Genomic DNA, 18,819 nt, shown 5'->3' on the forward strand with positions numbered 1-18,819 from the left:
GTCGCATTGCGGCATTTCTCTCGACCAGCTGCATGGGGTGTCACATGATAGCAATCTGTTTCGCGTCGTTTGATTGGCCGAAGTGTACCGTTATCCGCCACACCCACAATTCTGCGGGAATTTTGAAAACTTTATTTGATTTCACTATACGGTTCTTTAGCTATACAAAAGTAAGTAAACATATAATTTTAGTGTTAAAACCTTTTATTCTTGAAAATATAATATTAAAGAATAGAAAAACATCTTGTATGCATTTAAAAGTCTATTACTGTCATTGTTTTAAGACTTTTAAAACGATCGAAATTACCCGCAACATAATATTCTCATTGTCGGCAAATTTCGATCACATCCTTTTATATGTTATTCAAATCATTTAGGATTTACAAATGGATATTCATAATTCTGATAACGATTTCTGATGATTTTTCTTTAAAAATAAAATTGCCGATATTATACCACAATCATCTTTGAATAGAATAATTATCAATCATTGCAGTGGCGGATTCAGAAAGGGGGTTGCCTGGGTAGGAACCCCCCTTTTTCTTTGGAAAATTTTGTAGATTTCGGCAAAACTGCACAAAAAAAAATGTCTCCATTCTTCCTGCACCCTGAGTGGACCCTCCCCTTTTTCTTAAATTTCTGAATCCGCCCGCCAATGTAACGAGAGTAACTAAATACCCCTACTGTGAACAACAAGTGAAATGTCGAAATGTGAAGTTCTGACAAGATAAAATAAATATTAGCAAAGTTATTTGCCTAGACTACTCCTGACTTGGTACAAACAGAGACAAATTTATGTATTTAGTAGAAAACATTATAAAACAATACAAAGACAATAGTAAATGTTGTTGACATTAAAATAATAAGTTTCTATATTTGGAGACAAAACCATAAAAATTTACCTATGACCTAAAACGTGATAGTAAAACTAATGTAAAATTACTTATTTTTTCACAAGATTGCCGTTTTCCTACTCTGCACGGTGGGTGTGTCGTTGTTCGGTTTCTTCTTTTCTGATTCTGGAATTTGTTCTTGAAAGATTACAATAATTTGCGAAAACATGCCATATATCCGAAAACGTTAACTTGTATACTCATTCAATGCGACATTTGACCAAATTCATATATATTAAATATATTTTTGCAGCATGAAATATCTCATTATACCCAATCTATTGGCCGTCGGCATGCACCACTGGGGACAGCGACATCTGGAAGTTGGGCTGGGGTATAGGGTTAAACGGGAACCAGAGAATCCAAAGGATCCTAATGCAGTGGCCATACTATACGACGGGGAAAGAAAGGCCTACCTCAAGAAAAATCACTCTTTTGTGATAACAAGAATTTTAAAAATGAACATATCAAACGTAATTAGACTAAAACCAAAAGAAGACGCACTGGTCAAGAACAAACATGTGGGACCTCAGCAGCTATGTACAATTGGATTAAAAGTAAATGAAGAAATAAACTTGAAATCAGCAACAGACCTTTTAAAGTTACATGGTTTCCAGTTTGAAATCAAAGACGCTAAAATTAAGTGACTTATCTGAAACGAAAAATAAAAAAAATATATAACAATTTAATTGTTTAGTCAATAGACAAAATACTCAAATACTAATCAGAGCTAAATCTTTTAGTTGCAGTTTTGAAAATAAATAAAGGTTTGGGCCCATTAAAACGTTTAATCCCACTGCAAATGTTTGCACCTGTCCTAAGTCAGGAATCTGATGTACAGTAGTTGTCGTTTGTTTATGTAATATATACGTGTTTCTCGTTTCTCGTTTTGTTTATATAGATTAGACCGTTTGTTTTCCCGTTTGAATGGTTTTACACTAGTAATTTTGGGGCCCTTTATAGCTTGTTGTTCGGTGTGAGTTAAGGCTCCGTGTTGAAGGCCGTACTTTAACCTATAATGGTTTAATTTTTAAATTGTTATTTGGATGGAGAGTTGTCTCATTGGCACTCACACCACATCTTCCTATATCTATTCTATTGCTTTCCTCAGATGAAGCGCGATATACATGACAAGAGGCTCCAAGGTGAATGAATCGCTCACTTGGGCATGTGTGAATGAACATGCTGCAAATATCGGTTTCCCATTGCAAACTAAAATTTATTTATAAAGATTTAATAAACTTTCAACTTTCTTAAGCTCCCATTTCTAAGGTCTCTGCATGGCTTTATGGTTTTGTCTCTAAATGCATTTCATCTCTATGTAGTCAATTATCTTGTAAATATTGTGTTTTAATGAATTTTCAGCAATGCCAAAGAAACGGAAGCAAAGTGTTTATAGAACATATACCGATGAAAATTTCATCAAGGCAATAGATGGTATCACAGAGAAAGGCGGCATCTCTCTATTCAATACCCCAAGCCACGTTAAGCGACCACATGCGGGGTCGAGTTAAAGATAACACACCTGTCGGACACAAGCCAGTAATACCCATAGAAATAGAGAAACAAATCGTAAAAAAATGTGCTCAGGCTGCCGAAATGGGATTGGGCATGAATAAGGCCCAAGTAATGGAAAAGGTGGGGCACTTAGCCGAAGAGCTTAATCTTGATCAAAACTTCAAGAACAATACACCAGGCAAAGACTGGTGGTATGGGTTTAAGGGCAGAAATCCCACTGTTACACTTAGATCTCCAGAAAAATTGACAAGCATCAGAGCAAGAGCGCTCAACTCCGTAAAAGTAGGGGAGTATTTTCTGGATTTAAAGAAAGAGATGAATAGGTTAGGGTTGAATGATAAACCAGAACTAGTTTGGAATATGGACGAGAAAGGTGTCCCACTTGAACACACCCCAAGCAAAGTAGTCGCTGCCAAATCGTCTAGGACCATACCTGGAAGGGTTTCAAATACACGTGAAAGAAACACAATATTCGGGTGTATCAATGCCCGAGGTGACAGAATGCCCCCACTTATAATCGTGAAAGGAAAAACACAAAAAGCAGTTATGAGCTACAACACCGCAGACGGGCCAGTAGGTGCAACTTGGACTTACCAAGCCAAAGCATGGACGGAAGATGTCATAGGGATTGAATGGTTCACCAACATATTTTTGAAGAAATGCGGAAATCAGCGGCCCCAACTTCTGATACTGGACGGTCACCATTCACACGAAGTGCTTGGGCTAATAGAAAAAGCTAGGGAAAATGATATAACACTGTTAACTCTACCGCCACATAAAACACACTATCTCTGTCCCTTGGATCGAACTGTCTTCGGTCCTCTAAGTAAAAATTATGATAGGATCTGCTCAGAATATTGCCAAAATCCTGGCAATCTTGTTAACAAAATTACTTGGCCAGGTCTGTTCAGGAGGGCATTCGAAACAGCATTCAAACCAGAGAACATAATATCAGGATTCAGATCATGTGGAATATTCCCTTGGAACCCCTTAAACATTCCATCTGCTGCCTTTGCTCCTGCCTCTGCCTTTGATACCAACAAGCCCGCTGACACAAATGAACATCCATTACAATGGGTGATCCGTAAGTCCTTCGAAACCGAGGTTAGAGTAGAAGAAGTCACCGTAGTGAGGACAAAACCATCAGCCGGCCCCGAAGCTAGATGCATCACTACTGAAATTACTGACACCGTCCCGTTAAATGAAATTCAGGTACAGTCATACGAACAGAATGTCATCGATGTTCCAGGAAGTCCAGAAGATCCGCATTTTATGCACACTCTCTCTGCAGATGTTCTTCTGCCTATTGTTGATATTGAGACCAGAGAGGCAGTTGAATCCCTCATTTCCCTCGATAGCAGTTTCAGTGAAACTATTTATGAAGTCGACTCGGTGTTTCAACCACTATCAGAGACCCTATCTACACCTTGTTCGTCAACTACTGTTGATTGGAATGCATCCGTAAATGCTATCTTTAGCGTTGATCCACCGCCGCAGAAAAAGGCTCGAATAAACAAAACGTCTGTGACAGGACACAGAATATTGACATCTGATGAAGTAATAGAGAGCAAGCGAAAGATCGAGGATATGAAACTGAAAAAAGAGCAAGCAAAGGAAAAGCGGCTAAAGATTAGAGAAATGATAAATGCTAAGAAACAAATAGAAAAGGAAATAAAAGCTGTGAGATCGGAAATTGATATAAATGTATAAAATTTAAATCAAAAATGGTTGGTGCCTTAAAGTTCCTGGTTACTAGTACTTGTCTTACTTACTGTACTCACTATAATAAATAATGACTTACTAGTACTTACTTACGAAGTTTTGGGGTCTAAAGGTTTTAACCTATCTGTCTACATTGTATGCCTGTCTGTCTGTCAGCAATATGCTGTCCACCATTCCCCTTTCACAACTTGCAGGTGTAATTTCCAATGAGACAACTCTTTACAAGAGACCAAATGCACAGAAATTAATAACTATAGGTCACCGTACGGTCTTCAACATTGAGCAAATCCCATACCAATTTCTTGTTTATACTAAAGTTATATCGGTTCCCTGGAAGACCTCGTATAGATAGAAAACAAATTATTCAACCCTCATCTTCGCCAGCCAAAGTTAAGATCACTTTATTATTCTCTACACGGATCCTAACTTTTGGCTGGAGAAGATGTTTTTAAAATTTTAAATCATTGATGAACCGATAACTGTTTCTGCCTTGATGAAAAATTAGACACACTGCCGGGGTTTCTCAGGAACTGGGTTGGACGTAAAAGTTAACTTTACAAAATCATTGGTCACACGAAAGTTCAAATAAGCAAACCAAAAAAAAAAAAAAGCAAAACTGCACACACACAAACAAACTGACTGTCGTGACACCAGATAACCTGTTTCTTCTTATCACTGAACAGGGAATATTTATTGCTTGCTTCATGTGTACATAAATTGAGTCAAGGGTACGCTAAAACAATCGCAGTGAGTACGGCGTACATTTTAATTGTTTTATTAAGTCCCCGCGTAAAACGTTTTAGCATAGAACATATATTTTTTTCATGTACCGTGTACGCTCTAAAAACAACCCTGAATCCTGCGTACGAAAAGAGGGGTTATATACCCATATGCATGTACATGTTTCCTGAATAAAACAGCGATGAGAACATTCAACAGAGTTAATCAAATTAGGCACGCATGTTTAAAAATTCAACATAATATTGAAAAAAAAACATGGCAAGAATTATATTTAATAAAAACTGGCATTGTCAAGACTGTCATCCTAGCTGTCATCCTATTTGGATCTAATTGCCATGATTGATGTCCTGTAAAGATCGTCAATTGCTCACAAGTATGGTAAAATGAGGTTTTCCAAAAGGTAGGAACATGCAGACTGTGTGATCGAAATTGCCCGAATGTGTGACCGAAATTGACCGATCATGATCGAATTTAGCCGAAGTTAGATCTCGGCATCTATTGCTCTTTTGCCGTTACTACTTGGTAAATGAAGGTAAAACCACAGGAGGTTGAAATCCTATCAATGAGGGTCTATAAATATGTCAACTCGACTATCACAGTAGAGCTTCGACGAGAGAAGCTCTACTGTGATAGTCGAGTTGACATATTTATAGACCCTCATTGATAGGATTTCAACCTCCTGTGGTAAAACGCAGAGAAGTATGCATGTAAAGTAAAGCGTCTTTCCGACGCAATTTGAATTTTATAATTCGAACATGCCAACTCTACGGAAGCCATCTCTAAAAACGCACAATTGATTATTGATCGAAATAACCCGAATTTCCCCTAGTAGTCTCAGGTTCTATCAATAACTTTCGATTCCTGTGTTATTTTCAGAATGTTGTTCAGTTACACACACTTGCTTAACTTATCTAGTGTTTAGAGGACATTTATCTCATTGGCAGTTAAATGCATTTTACTGCATCTTATCATACATGTCATAAGGTTATAATGCCAAGTTAAAATAAGTTTAATTCTAAAATTTACTGGTCTAAATATGTTTTAAATTTATATGGTCAATGTCAGTTGAAAAATAGACAGCTGCCCACTTTGTTGAGTTCTTCATCTGTCAAATCTCTATCTAGACTTTCAAGATTCTCAATCTGTCGAATTTTCTTCCTAATTTTACGAAGCTCCAACGCGGCACCTGTCCTAGCAGAAGCCATTTTCCAACCGGAAGCTAAGGAGAATCCAACATTCGGAATTTTTCTAGCTTGGTCGACTTCAAAAAACGAATAGTCGAGAGGGACGTAATAACCGGAAATAAATAAACCAGCTGTAGGAACACCCATCACGAGAGGAACGCAGAATAACAAAGCACATATATGATATTTTATGTTTATCAGTCTTTACATGTTATGTTAGAAACTAATGAGTCTTTCAGGGAAAATTTTCAAGAAGCGTGGTAATTAGAGGAAGACTTAAACACTGTTAAAACTGAAACAAAATGTAGCATTCACAAAATCAAAGACACCTGTCATTCTATTATTATTATTTTTTTTGGGACTACAGTCTATATTATAATATTAGTGAAAAAGTATCAGTTTATAACACTAATTAGTAATTTTTAATTCAGTTGAAAATACAAAATATCTTGGAGTAATGTTCAATGTCATCAATTTTATAACAGGTTGGGGACAACCCATCACATGGGGAACTGTTCGAATTATAGTTATCCCGTACCATTGTAAACTCGTACCAACGTCAACTCGTACCACTTTACAAAAACTCGTACCAATGCAAACTCGTACCACTGCTAACTCGTACCAACTTATTTAAATGCATTTAAATGGTGTTTAATGATGATCTATATAATTTACTTTCCCTCAATATTTCTCAAGCCTGTAAAATGTATATAATTTATAGTACAATTCCCAATTTGTAGATAATGTTCCCTGTCTATTGGATCGAAAATACTGCGGCAGATTTGCTTTGATGTCTCCTTTGAATAGACTCTTTTTTAAACTTTTACTGATAATCATTGAATTTAATTTTTAATCATTTCAAATTAATTTTTCATGAAAAAATCCTAGCAGTTAATCAAAATAATTTCCAAAATGAAATTCTTACTTTTTATAAATAACAAGTTACAATGAAATGTAACTGTTTCCTGTTCCCGAATTTTCCCGCCAAAAAGCACATGGCTTTCAATAATTGTAAACATAGCATTCGATTTGTGATCATGGATTACCAGCATTAAATTAATTGAATTTGGATATAGATATTCAACTTAAGGTACAGTTAAAGCAATGTTTTACTTTCTTCTGGATTATAATTACTTTGAAAGATCAGCTTAAAAAATAAAGCTTTTAGACAAACTTTCGTATTTTTTGTCTATTAAAACCCAGTATAAAATTCAAGTAATTCAACATTAGTTTTATTAAGTTTACAAAAAAATACCATAAAATATTCGTAGTTTTTAATATATTTTTGATGGTACGAGTTTGAAGTGGTACGACTTCCCAGTGGTACGAGTTAACTTTTTTGGTACGAGTTAACATGGTACGAGTTTCCGTTGGTACGAGTTAACTTGCTTCCAACTGTTCCCCAAATGAGTAACAATCCCTCATTTGAGTAAACAATTCGCAGTTTCAGAATCTAAAGGACTATGGGTAATCTCATTGTTCGTACACCAAAATGAAAATAACGTTAATTGGATAGATTTCCATTGTTAAGAACGTTTTAAACCAATCACAACGTTTTGGTGTACGCTTCTTAAAATATTACCCAGAATGCACTATATTCTGAAACATCGTATTCATAGCGCTAAAAACAATATTTTCTAAAAATGTGTCTTTTTAGTTAAAATTACACAAATATATATATCAAGTTTATAGAAAATGGAACAACTTCTTCCAAAGAACTATATTTTAATATGGATTGAAAAAAAGTTAGAAGCCTTGAAATAGTCAAATTTTAAAGTTTTTATAGGCTCGTATCTTCTCAGTAAATCAAAAGAGGGATAACCCTCTTTTGGAAGATTTGCTGCATTTTCATGAATATATGCCATTTTAAGAAAAAAAAGACACAGCCACAGGTACATGTAAGAAAATTAAGTTTTTTTATCACTACCAAATGATAACTCAAATGAGGGGTTGTAACTCATTTGTGGAACAGTTTCTCATTTGGTGGTTTGTCCAAAACCTGTATAATACTGTACTAGAACATGTAGAATCAACATAAGATTTATTAAGAATAAGAGTAAACACATTTCAATGTATTGTAGCTGTCGAAACCATACATGTAGCTCTAGGTTATTAGGTTATTTTTTGACTATTACAGTATTTGTGGCTCGTACATCTATATTAATATAAGCACATTAAAGTGCTACAGCTTTGCAGCTTCTTGTAATGATAATAATATCCAAACATTCATGTTAAAATTACGAGGGTATAACTGAGGGTGGTGGTGGGGGTACGTATCTTCATGACGAATAACGGTACATGTAGATAAAAATTGCCAAATGAGTTAAACCGTAATTTTTGGTGCATGACCATAAAATCATGAAAATGTACACATTCTTTTAGATGAACTAAATTCGATTAATCTTGACAAATCACATTATTTTTTTCCAAATATGATGTAAATGATAATTATTTGAGAATTCTCACGAATCAAGATAAGGATATTTTGACGAATAACGGTAAAATTTTAACCAATTTGACATTAACAGTAATCGAAAAATTACCATTTGACGCCTGACGGTAAAGGGCATTACCACCCTCATAACTAACTACTGTGTTAATGCCTTTAATTGTCTGGTGTCAAAGTTTCTGTTAGCAATGGTTAGCAAAAAAAATTTGCTACATGTACATATTTTGCTATTAATTTTAATACTGATTTACTACATGTCATAGGGTCTTTGTTTTGGAAAAAACATAATATTTTTAAAACCAGTTGTTGGCATTTGTTCTTCTAATATTTTTATGGTGATATGATACTACAAACTCATAATAGGAGGAATTATCAGTTTGATTGAGGTCTGGAGCTTGCATACATGTACATGTATCAATAACTGCTAGTAGTCCTATGTATCATTGTTATTTTGCTTTGTTTCTTTTGTTACCTACATGTATTCTGACTTAGGACCAGAATAGTACTTCTTTAAAGTTGATGTTTACTACATGCATATTGCTGTGTGTTTGTTTTTTCTACATTGGAAAGATGTATAGAGTGACAGTTGAGATCTCACTTAACCTGTTTTACCATCCTGCATTTAAAGTCGAAAGTCAGGAGCCTCTAGATCTGACTTTTGTAAGTCTTGAATGTTGTTTTTTTTTAGTTCATTTTTATGTTTTGGAGTTTTGTATGACGTCCATTTTCACTGAACTAGTACACATTTTGTTCATGGACCTGCTAAAGCCCCTAACAGGTGCTTGATATCCTCCCTGTGGCTTTGTATACCCATTGGTGGCCTTGTGCTCTTTTGTCAAGTTTTTTTGGGGGGACATATTTTCCATTTTCATTCTCAATTTCATCAATTCTAGATACATGTATGAACATGCAAGGATGTGTTGTTACTCCTGGGTTCTCCATTTTCCTGTTTTGTTTGTTTTACCAGATATTCAGAAGAGGCAAAAACTTCGTCTACCTCATCAGTAGTTATGATCCTGCATGAGCTGTACCCCTATCCCACACTCCTTTATCAGAAGAAATCTCAAAATAAGCAGTTACTTACAAAGACTAAGCATACCAACAGTCTTCACGCCTTATGCCTGTACAAATTTATCTACAGGCCAACAGAATCTAACTAAAAAAAATAAAAAATTGAGCTCCGGGCCTGTAGATTTAACAGTTCATCGTGAAGACTGATACCAAACACATATATTAGACTAGAATTTTAATACAAATGTACTGTTGCACTACTTAGGCTCCTTAAACAACTATTCATAAAAAAAAGGGATAAAGCCAATAAGCAAGACGTGTAGGATCATATTTTAATAAAATTGGTGTATCCATGTATAAAATATTGTTTATAATGTGTTTTTTTATTATTAACATGATTTTTATGAGTCTTATAACATGTATAAATCTATTTATTTACAATGAAAGCGATTTATCACGGATATCATGGATATAAAGAATGAATTTTTTTTTTCAGGACCAACAAGAGATGAGATCATACGAGAAACTAAGATAAAAAGAAAGATATCATCAGAGTTATCTTCGGCAATAAAGTCTCTACAACAAGAGCATTGTAGTACAGGGGAAGCAATCCTTAGGTAACAAGTTTTGTAAAATAACAGTTATACCAATTTTCTAAACATCTTCACATATTGAGCTTATTTTTAGTATGTGAGTCTTATACATGTATCTGGTACTGCTGTATTGATTTGTGCCGGAAATAACTGGGTTTGGACTTTGAAAATTTCTTAATAATAATTATCGTACAGTTACAAAGTGTATATAGAATTTCATTCTCAAATTTCAACTCAGAATAAATATGTCTTCAGGTTTTTTTCCTCCAAATAGCACATTTATGTCATTCAGTGACTTCTTCTTTACAATACTTTAGACATGTATTCATGGTACATTTTGTATTTGTTAGTTTAATTGAATTTTAATGTTTTTACCTTACTTTACAGTTCTGACACAGCTAACCACGTGTGTAATATATTAGAAGCTGTATTCTTGCATGGATTAAAGAATTCAGTGGTAAAAAAGGTTAGTACCAGAAATATTCTTAGTTCCTCTTCAATCTTCCTCACTGTATATAAATGTCAACTGTTTATTACAAAATTCACAAAATCCCACTGTCACAAAACAAAATGAAGAAATGAGTGACACTGGAGAATAATATAAGTCGTTATGATTTCATATAAGTAAAAGCTCTAAAATTGTTACAACTATGTACAAATGTATTCAGTAACTTTACATACATTTAACTTTATCTTACAAATCATAGAATGCCATTTCTACCTTACTGGTAACATATAGAATAATGGCATTTTTTTTTTTTTGAGCCTGCAACTTTTTGGTCAAGAGAGATGCATAACGATCTTACATTCTTATCATTCACAGCGGCGGTGTCCACAAATATTCACTTCATTGTTAAAGTTTTTGAAATTTTGATAACTTTCTTAAACTATCTTGGATTTCTATATATAGCTACCTTACTTGGAAAGAAGCTTGTTTATTTAATTATGATCTGATTTTAACAAGGTTAAGCTATTATTCAAGATTAAAAAACAAAATGTCATTCTTATTTTGATCAGCAATCAGTTATAATTAAAATTACATGAAGAAATTGAAATATAATGTTGTGCATTTCATTGATAATATTGCATGAATCAACCTAAAAAAATAGACCTTGTAAGCATTGCTACATGACATTCTCACCTGATATTTTCAAGTATTACAATGTAAGTCTTGTCTGTGCCCTAGAATTTCTCTAGAACTAATAGAGTTTAAAATTTGTTGGTTTCTTGGTAACTATTCACAGCATAGTTTATGACTAGTAACTATATTGATATAAATAAGAAGATGTGGTTTTAGTGCCAATAAAACAACTCTCTATCTAAGTCATAATGTATAAAAAGTTGACAATTATAGGTCAAAGAACGGTTTTAACAGGGATCTGTGGCTCACACGTGCATGGAACAGTAAGCTGTATACATGGTATAGGGCCCCAAAATGGCAAAGGTAAAACAATTCAATTAGGAAAATTAACAGTCTAATCTATATAAAAAAAGAAACAACTAAGAATCACACCAACTAACATTAACAACAACCATTGAACAACAGGCTCATGAGTCATAACTCTGAATTTGTATATTTTTTAGCCTATTTTTGACATTGCATATTTATAATAGATATCTTGTTAATTTGTTTCAGCTTGGTAAATACGTCGGTCTACAAAATGGAGAAAATGCAGACCAAAGCATTGTAAGCAAATATATATATGTATCTATGATAATTTATGTTTTGATTCTATCCTTCGAAATTGAAAAAAAAACAGTAATTTGATTTTGAAGTACCTTTAGTTATGTTAAAGGATGTTTGTGCTTTTTCATTCTTTCTTTTAAAGATTTGGTACATGTAGATGAAAGGGGATCAGGCTATCCATCTTTATAAAAAAAAAGATGTGGTATGATTGCCAATGAGACAACTATCCACAAAATACCAAAATGACACAAACATTAACAACTATAGGTCACCTACATACACTTTGTCAGACCCCCACCCTCCCTCAAAAAGTGTACATCAACCATTTTCAGATTTCAAGACAAGAAGCAATCATTTTTAATAAAAAAAAAAATATCCTGTCTATCATAGTTTAGATTAATATAGAAATTTGCATTGAAAAAAATACTGAAACATATCTGACTGTTTTATATAGTAATAAAAAAAAGTGTACGGTAAAAATGTTGATTTTTTAACCCCCTCCCCACAAGTAAAATTGAGAATGGAAATGGGGAATGTGTCAAAGAGACAACAACCCGACCAAATGAAAAAACAACAACAGAAGGTCACCAACAGGTTTTTAATGTAGCGAGAAATTCCCGCACCCGGAGGCGTCCTTCAGCTGGCCCCTAAACAAATATATACTAGTTCAGTGATAATGAACGCCAAACTAATTTCCAAATTGTACACAAGAAACTAAAATTAAAATAATACAAGACTAACAAAGGCCAGAGGCTCCTGACATGGGACAGGCGCAAAAATGCGGCGGGGTTAAACATGTTTGTTAGATCTCAACCCTCCCCCTATACCTCTAACCAATGTAGAAAAGTAAAAGCATAACAATACGCACATTAAAATTCAGTTCAAGAGAAGTCCAAGTCTGATGTCAGAAGATGTAACCAAAGAAAATAAACAAAATGACAATAATACGTAAATAACAACAGACTACTAGCAGTTAACTGACATGCAAGCTCCAGACTTCAATTAAACTGACTGAAAGATTATGATTTCATCATATGAACATCAGGCCAAATCCTTCCCGTTAGGGGTTTAGTATCATACCATCATAACATATATGAGAAGAACATAACCCGTGTCATGCCAACAACTGTTTTTAGAATAAATGTGTTTAGTTCCGATCGATGTAAAGACCTTATCAGTGACTCAATATTAACGCCAAAATATGCAATCTTTAATGACTTGACAACAGTATCAAAATTATATCCCTTCTTAATAAGTCTATTCAATGGTTTTGTAAGTTTCTGAGGTGAATACTGACACCTTTGTGCTTTATAAAGTATATTTCCATGAAAAATTGGATGTGAAATACCTGAACGTATAAGAAGTCTGCATGTTGAGCTATATTTACGAATGATGTCTTTATACCGATGATAAAATTTAGTTAATGTTTTGACTAGTTTGTGATATCGTAAACCCTGGTGTAATAATTTTTCAGTAATACATAAATTTCTCTCCTTAAAATCTTAAAACATTGTTACATACACGTGCGAATCGTACAAGTTGAGATATATAAACACCGTAAGATGGTGACAAGGGAACGTCACCATCTTACAACGGATAATTAACGATAGGAAATGAAAAATCATCCCTTTTGTCATAAATTTTAGTATTCAGCTTTCCGTTAGTGATATAGATATCAAGATCAAGGAAAGGGTAGTGGTCATTGTTAGTATAAGCTTTATTTAAAGTAAGTTCAACAGGATAAATTTCATTAATATACATACTGAAGTCGTCATTATTGAGAGCCAAAATATCATCCAAATATCTAAAAGTATTATTAAAGGAGAAGGTTCAGTAAGACCTCTTTTTCGGCCCCAAAATATAGCAGTTTTACAAAATTGTTAAAATGTAAACTTTAAGGATAGTAGAATGGTTCTGCTACATAAATATGGCTTGTTCTTGACAGTACAAGGCACATATATTGGGAACTAGCACCAATAAGTCATGCTAAATTACTGAAATCTTCACAATTCCAGCATTTTAGTTAAATTCAAGCTGGTGGCCGCATTCGTGTTCATCCAAAATATTGAAATGGAAGTTGTATTTTATGATAATACATAACATATATAAATATAGAGGATGAACACGAATGCGGCAACTTTCGTTTCTGAGAAAAACCATCTGAAAAGTAACATTTTTTCGCATATTTGGTAGATTTTTCATATTTGAGCATGAATCGGATCGTTCTTTATGTTTAAATAAGTTAAAATCTTTCACATAAATTAATTGAATCCTATGAAATAGACACTTAAGTGTTTAAAAAGTGGTCAAAATCTTTCGTCAGATGAAACTGAAATTTGAGGCCAAAATCGGTCCTTACCAGACCTAGATCTCCTTTGTTTATCAGATGTTGTTTCGATGGGTCTTTGCATTGCTTATTTTTGTCATAAATTGTAACTCATAACAATACAAAAACTGGTCCGCAATAAGTGGTGCACAGTTAGTCCCCATTGGAATTACGGAAGCCCCAAAGCGAACAAAAATGTTATCTAGTAAAATTTCAAGGGCATATATAGTATCAAAGCATGTCCAGTTACATAGTTTTTTTGTTTATGCTACTAAAAAATGACCTAAAAGAGTTTGAACATATATATTCACATTCTGATTTTTTGAATGCCCATTTAATTAGGTGTGTGAATTTTTTCTTAATGAGAATGTGAGGCAATGTGGTATACAGGGTAGAAAAATCAAAACTTTGATCAGATTCAAAATCACCAATATAAGCATGCAATTTATCAAGTGCTTCCAACGAGTTCTTGACACTCCAAAAGTAATTTATTCCACTATTTTCAAAGGCCTTATTTGAACAATTTATTATCAGGTTTTTAATTGTACCAAGTGTGCTGGTAAGAAGAATAGACAATTTAGTAGTTGAACAATGGCTTGAAGACGAAATAAATCTATATTTGTAAGGGGTTTTGTGTAGCTTCGGAAGCCAATACATAGTTGGTACGTTTTGTACACTTTGGAAAATGGTTGACAATTATGGATGACCCTAACATGATTAACAACCAAATTTCATATCATTTGTATCATCGTATTTGCTGTGAACATTCTACAAAAAATATTTGCAGAGGGCAGCACATCTCAATCTTGTAATTATTTGCAACATTTTCAGCTTTAAAAAATGTAAAAAAACTCAAATTCTGTTTATGTTGGTAGAACTTTTGGAGTTTTGCTACTAAGTTTACACATAAAGATACGACAGCCCAGCTGACAAGACTTGGACAGATTACTACAGAAATAGGATTATGTAGGGTAAGGTTATCCTTTAGTGTAAACAACTTTGTTTTTTCTGTTGTCAAGTTAACTTGAGGTTTGGTAACCTACTATAGACAAAAATGAAAAAAAACACTTTATATTTTAAATTTTATTCATGCAAAGCTCTTTTATGAATGCTCAAGGCGACTTAACTTGAATGCCAAGGATGTTTAAGAATTCAAATAGTTGTAGAATTACATGAACAATTAAGACTTTTAAATAAAAGCCAAATCTGTCTAATGTCTTAACAATATTACACAATTTTCCTCACTATACATTAAAATAAGATTAGGTAAGATTGCCAATGAGACAAATATCCACCAGACACCAAATCAGCAGACTGTTTATAACTACAAGTCCCTGTATTGTCCTCTACTGACTAAAATATAAAAAAGAAGTTGTGGTATAATTGCCAATGAGACAACTCTCCACAAGAGACCAAAATGACACAGACATTAACAACTATAGTCCACCGTACAGCCTTCAACAAGTGCAAAGCCTATACTGTATAGTCAGCTATAAGAGTTCATTATACTGCAATCAGCTATTTTACTATACAGATAAAGCTATACGTATAAACGTAAGCTTTATACGTCAATGACCCCAACTAACCTATAAGCCCCGCCTCCTTTTTGTATTTCATCAACAATGTCACGTCACGACCATGACAACGAAAAGTAACAATGGTCAAACTTTAATGAATTTAAACTTTTATGTCTTCAAATTGGTTATTTATATACCATGGTTATCAAAATGTTATCTATTAAGTTCATTTTCCCTTTCTAATTCCTTAATATGTCAATGTGTTACCGCCTGGACTTTGCTCTTAGGGAAATACCCCAAAATGGTACCTCAAGAGGGAAATTCCAAACACTTTTTTAACAATTTTTGTTACATAGTTTTTTCATTTTTAAATATTTTTTTTCAATTTCAGTATAAAAACAATATACGTATAGTGTCTTGAAATATGAAATTTATTTGTATTCGGCACGAAACGGGAAAATGCTCGGTAGAACCTCGCATTTTCCCGTTTCTAAGCCTCATACAAATAAATTTCATATTTCAAGACACTATACGTATATTGTCTAATTACAAGGTTATGTTGGCAATTATTGGTCAGTTGAAGATAAACTTTGATATACTATTGCATTCACATGAAGGAGTGAATGTAAGATATTATGTACAGAATGTCATTTGTTGGGTACCAGTTATTGTAGATGAGAGCTTCTCTGCAAGCAAACAATTAGTACTTATATAATTAACAATATATAGGTATATATATAAGAAGATGTGGTATGATTGCATATGAGATAACTCTTTGCAAGAGACCAAATGACACAGAAATTAACTATATGTCCCCATACATGCTTGATTTTCATTTAGTCTGAATTTATTTTTCTCAAAACATATTCAAAAAGCCTGTATGCAGACCCAACAATGCTTTCACAAATAAAAAAAAAATTGGTACCTACAAAGAAATGTATTGTTATTCCAAAGTATGTATGAAATTATTCAGGGCACAACAATGGTTTCATCTAATCAATTAAATGTTAATGTTTAAACAGAAAAAGAAGCCTTACCCCATCGAGCTGGAGCTTACAAAATTAGATGAACAAAAATTACATTCTGAGTGTTACTGTAAACCAACATTTTTTCGACAGCAATTTATTTTCGCGACTTTCGAGAGTAGAAAAATAACGCGAATATAAATCGTCGCAAATATGTCAATCTTTGATCTTTCCTTAATAAACTTCATGAAGTATTAAAATCAGATAATCGTGAAATTAAATAGCCGTGAAGTGGTCAAGAAAGGGTAAAAAGCGAAATGAAGAATCCGTGAAAATAAGTTGGTTTACAGTATTTTATCTCACCAATTATGTTGGCTTCAACATGTTTTTGCATTCCCAATGAATTGATTTATTGACAGGCATGGATACGAGTGGCATTAAATGATGGTATAATAACCAGTTATGTAGATGCCTTGATGGCGGACAAAAAAACTTTAATGTAAGTTTTAATTGAAGGTAAAAAAATAATAAATAAAAAAATGTTACACTACTGGCTTTGACAAATGTTTGATGATATTTCAGCTTAAATTGAGAAACATCGTCAATTCATTTTTGAATTAGTAATTTCAGAACAAAGGCATCTCAGCAGGTTTATATATTTAAAAGTTTAGGACCTTTTTTTTCAAAACTATATGTACTCACTATATATTTTTATTAATTTTGACTGAGTAAATATAATTTCTGCCCCTTAGTTTTGCATTTTTGAACTTAAAAAATACATTGATATTAGAAAAAGTTCAAGAAAGAGAACTCTGGTTTCCATTTTGTTAATAGTAACTCCATATGTTTTCAACTTGTATATAAGGCTTTGGATTTCAATTAGCTTGGTGCCCAGACTCAGGACTATAGCTTTAGAAACTTTAAAGATTAGGATTTATATTGTTTCTATCGTGTTTGAACAGTCTTCCAATATCAATAATGTGGTCATTTTATAAATTTACTGTTTCGAAAAACTAAGGATTTTCTTATCCCAGGCATAGATTACCTTAGCCATATTTGGCACAACTTTTTTGAAATTTGGATTCTCAATGCTCTTCAACTTTGTATTTGTTTGGGTTTATAAATATTTTGATATGAGCGTCACTGATGAGTCTTATGAAGACAAAACCTGTGTCTGACATACTAAATTATAATCCTGGTATCTTTGATAACTATTCCAAAAGTTAAATCTGTCAAGTCCTCTTTTAGATACAGAAATACATTAGATGTTCCCAGGCTTAGAACATCTACTTTGGGTAAAAAAATCATTTTATAATGCTGCAACTACACTGTTAAAAAATTTCCTGGATCATTTCAGGACTGAAAACATGTTTTCTCAATTTTGAAAACTTGATAAAGTCTTGAAATAGTTGGAAATGTGGCTGTTCTGCATATATTTGAACCACAAGTGTTTATTGTTAGCACTGCATTTTAGTTAACTTATTATTTTCATACTGCTTTCTTGATATGTTTAATTGTTTTCTAAATTTGAAGATAATATGAATTGCTTTGCTATCTAGTGCTTTTTTTTTCAAAATCATCAATTTTTATCACCACTGTTTTATTGTTAGGTGACCCAGGAAGTCCTTGCCATTTGAGCTACTGCTTACTTATGTCAGCAAGTTCTATCTATATAAAAAAATTGCATTAGTTCGAAAGAAATCTTTTATTTTGGGTGTAGCATGACTTTATTGAGTTGTATGATTTTATGTGCACAATGCTTTTTTTTTTTTTTAAATACCTACATATATATGTTAAAAAGTTCTGCACAGCTAATTTTATATGTTTGCTACTATGCTGAATCAAAATAATATTTATTCAAATGTCTATGTCTTATTTATAGTATTATTTATGTTTTGTTGAGTGAATCTAAATTAAATAGAAATATGCATATTTATAACTTTTATAATGATTAAATTACAATTAAATCTGAGAAAAAAAATAAACAATTATTTTCTGCAGGTTGCTGAGTTTGTTGTCTCCTTGAAACATTCAATTCCCCATTTCCATTTTAAATTTTAAGTTTGTTTTGTTTAAAGTTGTTGATTATCAATTTATTTTACTTTTTGTTTTTGTACATCTTTAATTTATGTTTTTATTATTTCTGGAAACTAATGCATACTCTCTGGGTTTAAAAAAAAAATAAATTATTTACTTTAAACATCTTAAAACAA

General features: G+C 33.0%; 2 protein-coding genes across 3 annotated transcripts in view; one reads left to right on the top strand and one right to left on the bottom strand.

Annotated features, from left to right (window-relative positions):
* Positions 1 to 6,110, bottom strand: part of LOC134693151 (uncharacterized) — a 108,677-nt gene extending 102,567 nt beyond the window's left edge. Inside the window, exon 1 of the mRNA XM_063553858.1 lies at positions 5,963 to 6,110. Within this exon, the coding sequence (XP_063409928.1) occupies positions 5,963 to 6,079 (117 nt within the window). The 5' untranslated portion in view covers positions 6,080 to 6,110. The remainder of the gene's footprint in view (positions 1 to 5,962) is intronic.
* Positions 6,111 to 6,143: 33 nt separating this feature from the next.
* Positions 6,144 to 18,819, top strand: part of LOC134693150 (uncharacterized) — a 31,753-nt gene continuing 19,077 nt past the window's right edge. For both annotated transcript variants that reach the window (XM_063553856.1, XM_063553857.1), the window contains exons 1-6: positions 6,144 to 6,318; positions 10,015 to 10,135; positions 10,499 to 10,577; positions 11,748 to 11,798; positions 15,000 to 15,095; positions 17,026 to 17,105. In XM_063553856.1, the coding sequence (XP_063409926.1) occupies positions 6,285 to 6,318; positions 10,015 to 10,135; positions 10,499 to 10,577; positions 11,748 to 11,798; positions 15,000 to 15,095; positions 17,026 to 17,105 (461 nt within the window). In that variant the 5' untranslated portion in view covers positions 6,144 to 6,284. The remainder of the gene's footprint in view (positions 6,319 to 10,014; positions 10,136 to 10,498; positions 10,578 to 11,747; positions 11,799 to 14,999; positions 15,096 to 17,025; positions 17,106 to 18,819) is intronic.

The sequence above is a fragment of the Mytilus trossulus genome, chromosome 12 (assembly GCF_036588685.1).
Source record: "Mytilus trossulus isolate FHL-02 chromosome 12, PNRI_Mtr1.1.1.hap1, whole genome shotgun sequence".
NCBI lineage: Eukaryota > Metazoa > Mollusca > Bivalvia > Mytilida > Mytilidae > Mytilus > Mytilus trossulus.